The 12,352-nt window shown below is 43.1% G+C and overlaps 2 protein-coding genes across 18 annotated transcripts in view; one reads left to right on the plus strand and one right to left on the minus strand.

The window, feature by feature from the left end:
- The window catches only part of HRK (harakiri, BCL2 interacting protein), a 34,955-nt gene extending 29,778 nt beyond the window's left edge, over nucleotides 1–5,177 (minus strand). For 4 of the 14 annotated variants that reach the window (XR_005653977.1, XR_005653974.1, XR_005653971.1 and 1 more), the window contains exons 1-3: nucleotides 4,951–5,177; nucleotides 3,161–3,363; nucleotides 1,534–1,619 (exon numbers count right to left, since the gene is read on the minus strand). The gene's annotated coding sequence lies outside the window, so the exon portion shown is untranslated. Of the gene's footprint in view, nucleotides 1–955; nucleotides 1,257–1,533; nucleotides 1,620–1,696; nucleotides 2,471–3,160; nucleotides 3,364–4,950 lie in introns of those variants that run through there. The other 10 variants (XR_005653968.1, XR_005653975.1, XR_005653973.1 and 7 more) reach the window with 6 other exon arrangements.
- Nucleotides 5,178–5,204: 27 nt separating this feature from the next.
- The window catches only part of FBXW8 (F-box and WD repeat domain containing 8), a 103,637-nt gene continuing 96,489 nt past the window's right edge, over nucleotides 5,205–12,352 (plus strand). For 3 of the 4 annotated variants that reach the window (XM_039868235.1, XM_039868236.1, XM_039868238.1), the window contains exon 1: nucleotides 5,206–5,603. In XM_039868235.1, the coding sequence (XP_039724169.1) occupies nucleotides 5,283–5,603 (321 nt within the window). In that variant the 5' untranslated portion in view covers nucleotides 5,206–5,282. Of the gene's footprint in view, nucleotides 5,604–12,352 lie in introns of all 4 variants that reach the window. The other variant, XM_039868237.1, reaches the window with a different exon arrangement.

The raw sequence follows: 12,352 nt of genomic DNA on the forward strand, positions 1-12,352 counted from the left end.
CTGAAATCATAATCATTTCCTTCTATTAGTTCTGATATTAGTCTCCTGGTATTAGTGATCATAAAGGAGGTGTGATTCTCCAGTCCCCACTAACAAGAGCTAAGGAGGTATTGTAATGTTGAGGGGAGTTTTATCCTAATCATGGATTGCTCACAGATGAACAATCTGTTCGGTTTGAAGGCTACTGAATGCAACTTATGTTTTTAATAAAAATTTTCATTCTTCAAAAAGTGGAATTTGTTGCTAATAATTAAACATCACAAAAAACAACAAGTGTTGGCGGGGATGCAGAGAAAAGGGATCCCTCATACATTGTTAGTGGGATTGCAAATTGGTACAGCTGCTATGGAAAACAGTATGGAGATTTCTCAAAAAATTAAAAATGGATATACCTTTTGACCCAGCAATTGCACTTCTGGGTATTTATCCAAAGAAAACCAAAACGATAATTCATAAAGATCTATACATCCCAATATTCATGGCAGCACAATTTATAATAGCCAAGATATGGAAGCAACCTAAGTGCCCATCAACAGACGATTGGATAAAGAAATTATGGTTTATATACACAACGGAATATTACTCAGCCATTAAAAAAAAAATGAAATCCTACCATTTGCAACGACATGGATGGACCTAGAGGTTATTATGCTGAGTGAAATAAGTTAGACAGAGAAAGGTAAATACCATATGATTTCACCTACATGCGGAATCTAAGGAACAAAAAGAACAAACGAATCAAAAACAGACTCACAGAGAGGACAATTTGGTGACGGACAGAGGGAAGGGTGGTTGGGGGACTGGGAGAATGGGGTGAAGGGTTAAAGAAGTACAAATTAGTAGTTGATAGTTGGTCATGGGGACGGGGAGCATGGCAGAAGGAATGCAGTTAGTATTAACATGATGGCTAGGTGTTGGACCAGGGGAGGGAGGGAGGGAGCAATTGGGGGGATCATTTTATGAACTATATAGATGTCTAACCAATGTGCTGTATACTTGAAACTAATTTAAATAAACAAATTTAAAAAATCAAGACACTGATTTTTAGAAAATCTGGACTAAGATCTATCAGTTGGGTGGAGCAGAGTATTGGTTTTCCACTCTGGGTGGGCCTCCAGTTTCCACAATCCACACCTGGTCTACTTGCCTCAGTGTTGTTTCCTGGAGTCACCTGTAGGCCATTTGAGTCTGTGGTCACAGAAGGCCCTCTGTGGCAGGCTGAATGATGGCCCCCAAAGATATTAATCTGTGGAACCCTGTGAATGTTACTTTAGATGATTAAAAAAAGGCTTTTGCAGATGTGACTAAATTAAGTCTCTTGAGATGGGGAGAGTATTATGCACTTTCCAGGTGGACCCAATGCAATCACAAACGTCCTTATAAGAGAGTGGCAAAGGGAGATTGGAACAGAGACAGAAGATAATGTGACAAATGAAGAGAGAGGCTACATTGCTGGCTGTGAAGATGGAGGAAGGAGCTACAAACCGAGGAAGGCAGTGCCAGGAGCTGAAAAAGGCCAGGAAACAGATTTACCTCTACAGCCTCTGAAGGAAGCGTGGCCCCGCCCACTCCTCAATCTCAGCTCTGTGAAATGGATTTTGGACTTCTGGCTTCTAGAGCTGTAAGAGAATAACTGTGTTGTTTTAAGCCACTTAATTTGTTACAGCAGCAATGGGAAACTGACAAACTCTCTTACCTTGGACATGAGAACAAACGAATGAATAGTCTCTGCTCTTGTCCCCCGCCCTCACTACTTTTTTGAGATCTACCTGACCCTGCAGTAAAAAGCTTCTTGCTCCTCGGTAGTTCAGCGCGTGACTGGTCTAAGGAGAACAATGAGACAGGAGGTACTTGGGGGACAAATAAAGGCACTTCAGCCATCTTTCTGGGGCTCAGGCAGATCCGAGCCTGGGGTTTGGAGGGTGATGGACAGAGAATTCCCAGGGTTCCCCTTCCTGTGATATCCCTGTAGGTCTTTCAGTTCAGCCCAGTACCTCTTCCTCCTTTTTCTGTTTTGGGGAACTCTGTCCCCACTTCATGTGGTGCCAGAAATCCAGCTGATTGTAACCCCCACTCCTCCATCAAAGGCTAGGAATGTGACCAAACCAGGCCATTCAGATGATCCTCGGGGATAGTGGTTCTCAAACTGAACTGTGCATCAAAATCACCTGGAGGGATTGTTAAAACACAGATCGCTGGGGTTGCATCCCCCAGAGTTTCCTACTCAGTAGTCTAGGCTGAGGATTTTCGTTCCTAGCAAGTTCACAGGTGAGGCTGGTCCAGGGGCCACACTCCGAGAACTTCTGGGAATTTGACTCTCAAAAGATGGAAAGCAGGTGGTTCATGCCTTCTTATAATGAAATCTCTGGATCTGTTCTGATTCTGGGCATTCTGAGGTTCTGGTTAGTCCTCTTTTAACTTTGTGAGCCATCCTCCAAATTCAATTCCTTTTTGCTTAAGGTAGCAAGACCTGAAACCAAAGAACTTCAATAGATTGAACTAGAAAGGAACACTCGCTATGGAAAACGTTGGGGCTCTTGGAACACCAGACCATAGATTAGACTCCATGTGTCAAGACCATGTTAATACGGATCATAGACAGCATTTACTGAATGCCTACTATGTGCCTTATGGATGCTAGGAAATTTACAGGCATTTGATCATACTTGTAGTCACTATGAAGGGAAGATATTTTTGTCTTTCATTTGAGGAAATGCAGGCCCAGGAATTTTCTATTGGAGAGATATAAAATCAACATAAATATTTGGAGTGAGTGGTGGGCAATACTGACAAAAAGAGTATTTTCCTTCTTAGTGTATGTCTCTTTTTCATTTTCCCTGGGTGACTTACGGCCTCATTAGTCTGCCTACATTGTCCCTGTAAAAGTCTTTTAAACAGGCAAGAGAAAACATTGATTTTTGACTATCATAATGAGGTGTTTACAGTTTTTCCAGCTTGCTTTTCGTCATAAATATTAGATAGTCCATAAATTCTGGAGATATCAGAAGAGCCATATTTGGATTTTGACCCACGAGTAGATAATCAAAACAAGTTTGACCCCTGGAATTCATATTGAAAGCACTGAGAATGAGCAGGATGTTAGATGAACGTTTGGAGAAAAGTAGCACGTTGTCTTTTAATTACAAAAAAGAATACATACTTGCATTAGACACTTCTTACGCCCAACATCATATCCTCTTGATTCATCTTACTTCAGTCATTGCGGCAGCAGCTGGCCTTGTGCATGGGTGACCTGATAGTCCCTCCTGCTGGCTGCACAGAGTACCTCTTGCTTTTTGCCCCAGGGCATCTCTGCTTCCTTGGTGTGGGATATCCCTGGGAATCCATTTACTTATGCTCAACCTGGACATGGATTATGAAAAACTCATGGCTTAACCTTTCTCTAATGGAGGATGAGCCAGACGATAAATGCTCTTTTCTTCCAACTCTTATCTCTTGGGAGGACAATTCTGAGGTGTGTTCTTCAAGGCTCCTTAGAAGGTCCCAGGGGGATGGAATGTCAGTTTCCCACAGCAAGACCAACTCAGTGCTCTTTGGATTAGCTGTTTTTCCATCCTGTTTTACTCTTCTCACTACTCTATGCCTATTCTCTGGAATCACTTCTGCAAATAACTAGCTACCTGCAAGCCCAGGTCTCGGGCTCTGTTTTCTGCAGGAACCCAGGCAAGAGCAGCATTCACTGTAGAAAGTTAGACTATACAGATAAAGAACACTAAATCACCCAGGTCTCTAGAGACCTGTTCTGTGTATATTCTTTTCATGTACTTTTTTTTTTTTAAAGACACTACTGAGATCATCCTGTATATATGGTTATGTATCCTCACTTTTTCACTTGCTATGTCATGAAAATCTTTTCATGTGATTAAATTTTCTTTTCCAATGTAATATTTAATAGCTGCAGTTTTTCATTTATTCATTCATTATTTATAGAGCAGCTATTATGTCCCAAGCACTGTTCTGAGTGCTGAAGACATAGCCATGAACAAATAGATAAGGTCTCTGCTCTTATGCAGCTGACATTCCAGTTAAGATCTTTCTTACATTCTAATAAGGCACAACTTTTTTTAACCAATGTCCTGTTTAGACTGCTTCTGATTTTCAGTACTATAAACAGTAATTCTGTGAACATCCTTGAAGGTATTCTTTGAACTCTTAGGATAAATTCTTAGAAGTGGAATTATTGGAAGAAAGGGGATGTGAGTAAAGAGGGTGCTGGGATTAGCTCTGTCTGACTCTGGAGCCCAGGTTAATAACCATGCTGGTAGTATCAGTGATTTGAAAAAAAAAATTATGGTAACAAGCACCTGGGTCTGCAAATTACCAGCTACATGAATTTGGGCTTAGTTTCTTCATCTGTAAAGTGTGCACAATAGTTCTCATCTTAACGGGCTGTTATTTATTGAGTAAATATTTATCGAGCACCTACTAATAGCTGGCCTCCAAGCTAAAAACTGACAGTCCATTAGGGAAGGGAGATAGTAATAAACAATCATGCAGATATGAAATTACAAATTTTGTTCTGTGCTGTAAGAAGTATGGACCGCTGTAAGAATGAATAACATGGAGACCTGACATTTTGGGGGGAGGGAGAAGGCAGAGGTTGGGAGATTAAATGATGTGTGAGCTGAGATATGAAAGATCTGTAGGAATTAACTGGGTCAGGGTGGGGAGAAAAATTCCCTGAGGAAGGAACGGCAGGTACAGAGCATTTTGAAGATGGAGTGTAATTGTATGTCACTTTCCAATCTCATAGCCCTTGCACTTGTAGTTCATTCCGGAAATCTCTCTTCCGAGAGATCAGATCATCCCATGGTTGGTTCCTCTCATCTCGCTAGTAGTTCACATTGATACCTCAGATGGTCGTTCTCTGACCATCTTTCTAAAGTTATCCCTCCCATCCCCACCCCTTGCCTTGTTTTATTGTCTTACCTAGTTTTATTTTCTGGCGTATGATTGTTGCTCAATGCATGTTTGTTGAATGAAGAAACAGTGCTTGGCGCCAAATCTGCGCTAGGCAAAAGCCACAGGCAGGAAAGAAAACAAGCTGGGCCCGAGGTCAGGTCACCGACCTCGGCCTGGTGCTCCACAAGCCACATGCGCGCTGGACACCGTGAGGGGCGCGCCGGGGGCGGGGCCGCCCACCCGGAACCCGAGTGCAGCTCCCGCTCCGGTTTCCGGCCGAGGCGGACACTTCCCGTGGAGGGACCGTTCCGAGGTATCCGGCAGGGCCGAGGAGGACGCTCGGGCCAGGAGAAGTGGCTATGGACAACCACAACCTGGATGAGTTCCGCCGGCGCTGGCAGGAGGAGCTGGCGCAGGCCCAGGCGCTGAGGAAGCGACGGCGGCCCGAGGCAGCCGAGCGGCGGCCACGCCTGCCCGAGGTGGCGCCCGGGCGCGGGGAGCAGGCCTCGGGGTACCTGGCGCTGGCCCAGAGCCTTCTGGAGGGCGCGGGGCGGCCTCCGGCCGCGGCGCGGACCACCCGGGCCGAGAGGCAGGAGGCTGCGAGCCGTTCCCGGTCCCCTCCGGCCCGTGAGGGCGCTGGGGGCGGGGAGCAGCTGGTGGACCAACTCATCCGTGACCTGGTGAGTGACCGTCGCCTCCTGCTGAGGCCCGGGCCAGCCCTAACCCCTCCCTGGTACAAATCCCCCAGTGAGTTGCAAAGTAACTCTGTGCCTCCACTATGGAGAGAAAAAGTAGAGGTACACACACCTCTGGTTGTGCATGCACAGCGTATGTTCAGAAGTAGTTCCTAAGTTGGGGCGATTTTGTCCTCCCATTTGGCAGTGTTTGCAGACATTTTTGGATGCCACGACCGGGGGTTAGTGGCGCGTTGCTGCGGGCAGAGGCCAGGGATGCTCATGAACATCCTACAACGCACTGGACATCCCCCACACAAAATTATTTGGCCCAGAATGCCAGTATTGGTTAAGACCGAGAAATCTTGCTCCGGAATGATTTCCAAACTTTTAACAGGGTTTTTTTGGGGGAGGAGGACCGAGGACGTGGATGGAAAGGAATTTAAATTTTTCTCTATATACTATTTGCAGTATTCAAGTTTTTCTAACTGTGCATGTATTACTTCAAAAATAATGAAAGGGGAAAAAAAGAAGAATCCTTTGGACACTGTTTTAAGTATAGAGGTTCTTACTTTGTGAGGTGTGGATCCCTTCGAAAATCTAGAGGAAGATAGAGACCCTCAGGCCCAAAACAAAGAAACAAAAACCCTTCACAAAGGTGTGACAGTGGAAATCAATTGAAACATATCTAGGGTTAAGAAGACAAGACAGCCAGTTTTAATGGTTCAATTTAAGTTAGGCTTCTACAGCTTCCCAGTCGGGAGTAATTCTGTTACTGGCAAGTTATTTTGATGAATGATGGCTTAATAGTTTATGTAATATGTGGTTATATCAAATAACGTTAAGAATTTTCACTAAGCGTCTGGTCCTGTGCTCTGCCTTATCTCTAAGTTTGTAAATAACCTTTTTCGGTGCAAGTTATAAACACTCTCTAATGCGACAATTCTTATACATATGAAAATTTATGCCGGCATCACACCTGCTTCTGTAAAAAGTCGGTCAACACTCAACAAGTCTGACACATGTAAAAATAAAATCTTTCAGTGCCTTGGGGCCTTGGGAAGGTAGCATCTGATAAGATGCTCAGGTCAGTCCAGATCTCTGTAGAAGTTATTCCCAAGGAAGTAGATTTGTAGGCTGAAGCTATACTAGCCCATGGGAGTAGAGACAAACAGGAAAGATTAGGACAAAGGTAAATTTGGAGCCTCACAGCTGAAATCCTCCCCCACTGAAAGGAGTGACTGTGCTTCACACCAATCCTGGGAGGTGGGCATTGCTATTCTTTTACAAATGAAGAGTACTCAAAAGATTTTCTGTAATTTGGCTAGGCTACCCAGTTGATAAACTCTAGGGACTGAATTTGGATCCTGGTCTGTTGAGCTCTACATTTCACTAGGTAGGAATTTCCCAAACTTGACTTGGCAGCAGAATCACCTTAGGCCTAATTAAGATATAGGTTCTGGCCCCTCCCCAGACCTGGTGCCCCAGTCTACAGAGGTGGGACCCAGAAGTCTGGTGGTTGGGATGATCAGGCAGGTTTGAGATGTTGTTGTTCTCTGCTGTACAGCTCGGTTTGAGATTCTGATTCCCAAGACTTTCCAGCCCTAACACTCCTGAGGGGTAGGCATTGATATCAAAAATAGTAGAACTCTAAATGAACTATTCCAAAAAATGGGAAGGGGCTGCCTATTGGAGGGTGCAAGGGGCATATCAGAATCTAACTTTCTATGTAGTTAGCGAAAGCCTGCCCTAACGTGTGCCTTTGGATCTCTGCCCCCTTCAGGATCACCATGTTACGTGCTGCTAGGTTCAGTACCACTATGAGCAGCAGCCAACCTTTGGGGCACATCTCATTTTATTTTTAGTATTTTGCAATCATCAGTAACACTGCTGTAAACAATTCATTGTATGCTTACATGCTTTCTCCTTGGTACTGTCTCAGAAGTTTAGAGACATAATCTTCAATTCTCCCAACAACCCTCTCCAGTGACCATTATTAGCCTCCTCTGGCAGGTGAGCTTTAGGAAGGTAATTGATTTTTTTAAGGGGCAGTAAACCCCATATCTTAAGTTTGAAAGATGATGATAACCTTTATAGAAAAGGCTTGGATTCATAATTCATTGGTTGTAAGCCTCAAAGCCCACAGAGATCAGGCTGGTAATACAAATGAGGGAACCAGGCTAGGTCTTTTTCCTAATTCATCAGGTGTTTTGTTATGCATTTTTTCCAGATTCTAGCCATTTTTTAATGATTTATTTCATAATGGCATCATTCTTTTCATCACATTAAATATTATAGTATAGAATTTGTCTTTAGGATACCCCTAAAGAAAAATACTTAACTGTTTCTCTTGAAACGTGGCCCTCCTCTTGGTTTTGTTTTTCTACTTTTTAAAGTTTTTTTTAATCAAACTTTGTATTGAAGCATATGACTCATAAATGTACAGCTTGATGAATTTTCAAAAGTGTACAAATCCATGTAAAAGCACCCAGATTACAGAACAGAATTAATAGCTTATAAGAACCCTCACATGTTCTCTCTACCCAAGGGTAACCACTCACCTGACTTCTAACACCTTATTTTCGTTTTGTCTGTTTTTGAACTATATAAGTAGAATCATACAGCATGTACTCTTTTGTGTCTGAGTTCTTGTGCATAGCATTATGTATGAGATTTATCCCTGTGCATATGCCACGTTTTATTTATTTTACTGTTGGTGGACATGATTGCTAACTAGTTTGTTAATAGCTAGTTTGGGACTATTAGGAATAGTGCCGCTGTGAACATTTTGTACATCTTTTGGAATGTGTACTTCATTTTTCTTGGGTATCCACCTAGTTGTGGAAGTGCTAGGTCATGAAGTATGCATATGTTCAGGCTTAGTAGATATTGACAATTTTCCAAAGGGAATGTACTGGTTTTCTTACTTTTGATAGTAACTCAAGTATGTGGAATATAGTATTTCATGTTCTTTGCTATAACACCCAACTGAGATAACGTATGGCAGCTGAACTTGACTCCAAGGTAAGGTGATGGTGACTAACTGAGAAATTCATGCTATGGCTGCACTAAAAGTGGTAGCCACTGCCCAGGGCAACTGGTTATTGCCATGTAGGAATGTGATCACAGTGTTGCAGAGTCTTGGGATTTTTGTTTTTTACTTGGGAATATGTATTTTCATGTGGATTGTCTGGTTTGTGTTGCATAAAAATCACCCAAACCTTTGGCTTAAAACTATACTGTTTAGCTCACCACGTTACAGGGTGGCAGTTTGGCCTGGGCATAGGTGGGCTCTCTCATATGTGTGAGGTTAGCTGCTGGTCATCTAGGCCAGCAGTCCCCAACCCTTTTGGCACCAGGGTCTGTTGCTCCTGTGAGAATCTAATGCCTGATGATCTGAGGTGGAGCTGAGGCCCTGATGCTAGCGCTGGGGAGCGGCTGCAAATGCAGATGAAGCTTTGCTCATTCGCCTGCCGCTCACTTCCTGCTGTGCGGCCTGGTTCCTAATAGACCATGGACTGGTACTGGTCCATGGCCCAGGGGTTGCGGACCCCTGATCTAGGCAGCTCTTCTTCTCGGGGCTGGCTGTGGGAGTGGGGTGGGGTGAGGTGGAGAGGTGAATTGTGGTATTGTGTGTGTGTGTGTGTGTGTGTGTGTGTCTTGTATGGCGCGTGTAGTAATCTTGGCAGCGTGTGTGATAGCGTGTGTGTGTGTGTGTGTGTGAAAGAAGATATGTGTGTCTCATCATCCAGCAGATTAGCCCTAGGTGGACCGTCTTATAATTAAGAGAGCAGGAGGGCAAACCCCAGTGCTTTTGAAGTCTGCCTAGGTCATGTTTGTTATTGTCACATTGGCCAAAGCAAGCCATGTGGCCAAGCCCTGAGTCAGTGTGGAGTTACCCAAATGCCTGGGTGTAGGGAGGCATAAACAGTAGGGGTCGTTAATACAACAATCTACCACAAACTCTTCCTATTTTTAACTTTTGGTAACTTATAAAAAAATAACATTTTAAGTACTAACACCATAGGTAAAAACCTGTCTGTGGCCTGGATCTGCCTTGGGTGTGTCTTCTAGAGAATCCATGCTCGATGCATGAGTAACTCCTAAAAAGGAAGATCGTTTCATTTGGGATGCCCCAGAAACTCTCACAGGCTGATTTCGGTTGACATGAAAGGAAAATAAAAATCTGATACCACCTCCTACATAACCCCTCCTTTTTTTTTCCTAAAAGTTTTGATGTTTCTCTTATACGAGTACGTCCTATTATGTTTTTGTTGCAGTCTCTTTCACTTCAGAGTCTTCAGTATCATCACTAGAGTTAGAACGACTAAGAGATTAGCAGTCAAGAGTTAAGTTGCCTTTTGACAGGTGGGTGAACAGCACCACCTCAGAGTTGGATCTGGTTGGTCACACCTTTGATGGACAAACACAGCTGAAATGAAAACTTAGAAATGATTCTCCTTGAGCTTTGTCTTCTCTTGTGAAGCTTTTAGCAATAGCAGTTGGAAGCCATCTGTTTTTAGGTGGTGAGTTGGGAACACCTAAATTGTCTTTCTGGTATGTGGTTAAACTAGTGAAAGAAATGGTGCGCTCCTGGACGGAATTTCAGAGGCAGTAGCACTTTCTTTTGTCTTCCATTTTCCGCTCGCCCTAAACTCAGGCTTCTGGAAGGTAGTGGAGCCACTTGCATATAATTGTAAGTGTGCTGCTTTTTTTCTTCACTATGGTGGTTATGTGGTCCAATTTTTATGTATGTGATGTATCCAGAATCTGGGCTGCAGGTAACCAGCACCCAACTCAACTGGCCAAAAAAAAAACCCCAAACCGGAATCTATTGATTCATGTAACTGAAAATTCCAGGTGGTAGTGCTTGCTCTGGTGCTTAGATAATATAACTAGAAATGTCTCCATCTTTTGGTCTTACTTTCCTTTTATTGGCTTTATTCAGAGGCACACTCTCCCCTCTTTGGGATAAAATAGCTACCAGCAACTGTAATCTTATATTCTTATAGGTTAGCAACCAGGGGAAAGAGAGCATCTATTTTCTGTTTTATGCAGCAAATCATGAACTTTAGTTCCTCTTTGTCTAGATGGGGTCATGTGTCCATCTTTGAGTCAATTACTGACTCAAATTGTCTAGACTTGTATCCACTGCCCATTCCTGAAGCTAAGGTTGAGGCCAGCCCCATCTAAACCATATTGACCAAGAGTGAGAGTAAGGTGGTTTCCTAAAGAAAAGACGAGAGAATGGATATTGGGCAGGAAACAACAGAAACAAGATGTCCAACTTAGGGGGGTACGTGTTTGAAGCAGCGCTAAACTATGGGAATGTATGTGTTTTCTAGTCATCCAACATACATGTATTGATCAGCTGGGTGCTAGGGAATCAGCAGTAAGTGGAATGGATACTTCCTGACCTCAGAAGCCTACAGTCTTCTTTTAAGTAAAAAGGATGACATTAATGGAGGCAGGATAGCCCTGGTTATTAGTCCAAGCTCTAGAGTCAGGCAGATCCAAGTTCAAATTCAGCCTCTGCTGCTGACTAGCTGTTTGACTATGGGCAAGTTAACTTGCTGTGCCTTATTTATCAAATGAGGATGATGCTAGTACCTATCATGTGAAGAGGAAATGAATAGGACTTGGGACATACTTAGCACCAAGCCTGACATACAGTAAGCAGCCAATAAATTGGGTGCTTTTATTATCATTAGTATGATAGAAAAGTTCATTTCCTCTGCTAAGACTTATCACTGATAAGCCCTTTGCTTCCTCACCTCTTGTGCTGGGAATCCCTGGAGGGCAGGGTCTGTTGTCTTATCTTGTACTCCTGTCTGTGGTACTTAGTACAGTAGGAGCCCATCTGTGTTTGTTGAGTTGAAATAACATGAGCAGAATTGCTGCTTCCAACAACCTTATAAAGAGGCTCTGTGGTTGTTAGAATCCCTGTGAACATTCAAAGCATTCTCCAAGTTAGGATTTGGGTTTTCAGGGCTGATAAAATTTTTAATACTGCTGGCCAATATTTATTGCTCACCATGCCAATATTTAATTAGTCAGAGCCTGCAACTGTGTTGTCAACAAGATCAATTTGATGGCTTAATTTCTGAGTTAGAAACAAGGAAACTTCATAATATGAAATGAGATAAATGGAATCAAATGCGAACTCATGAATTATACTTGGAGAGACTTCCCTTCCTCTTTATTGGACTTTGCCTTCCTTTTAAGGTTTAAGTTGAATTCTGTCTCCTATGTTAACTCTTCCCTGATTGCTCCAGCCCAAAGTTTTCTTCCTTCTCTCTTTCCCCCAACTAAAATGTTCTGTTAGTGCCATTCATTTTTTTCCTGTTACGAATGAACAGATCTCTACTTGGGCACATTTTGAAATAGGCTCTGTGTATCCTAGAACAACTTGTAACTTAGGTCATCTCTTTATTGGACGATTCTGCTGCTCAAAGCAGTTGAGGTTCATTTATTCATTCTGTTTACCAGGTGGCTTCTTAGTACCAGGCACAGTTCTAGGTGCTGAGGATACAGCACTGAACAAGACAGAAAAAAAATGCATGCCTTTACAGAATTTACACACTAGGAGAGAGGGGACTAGAAAAGGAACACATAATTGCAAGGTATTAAATGCCGCGGAGAAAAATAAAGCAAGTAGAAGGGATAGAATGTTTACGTGTTTAGGAAGAGCTGTAAATTTAAATAGTGCTCTCCAAAAGGACCTTCCTGGTGGGGCACATTTCATGGAAGGAGGT

The sequence above is a fragment of the Pteropus medius genome, unplaced genomic scaffold (assembly GCF_902729225.1).
Source record: "Pteropus medius unplaced genomic scaffold, Ma_sr-lr_union100, whole genome shotgun sequence".
NCBI classification, from domain to species: domain Eukaryota; kingdom Metazoa; phylum Chordata; class Mammalia; order Chiroptera; family Pteropodidae; genus Pteropus; species Pteropus medius.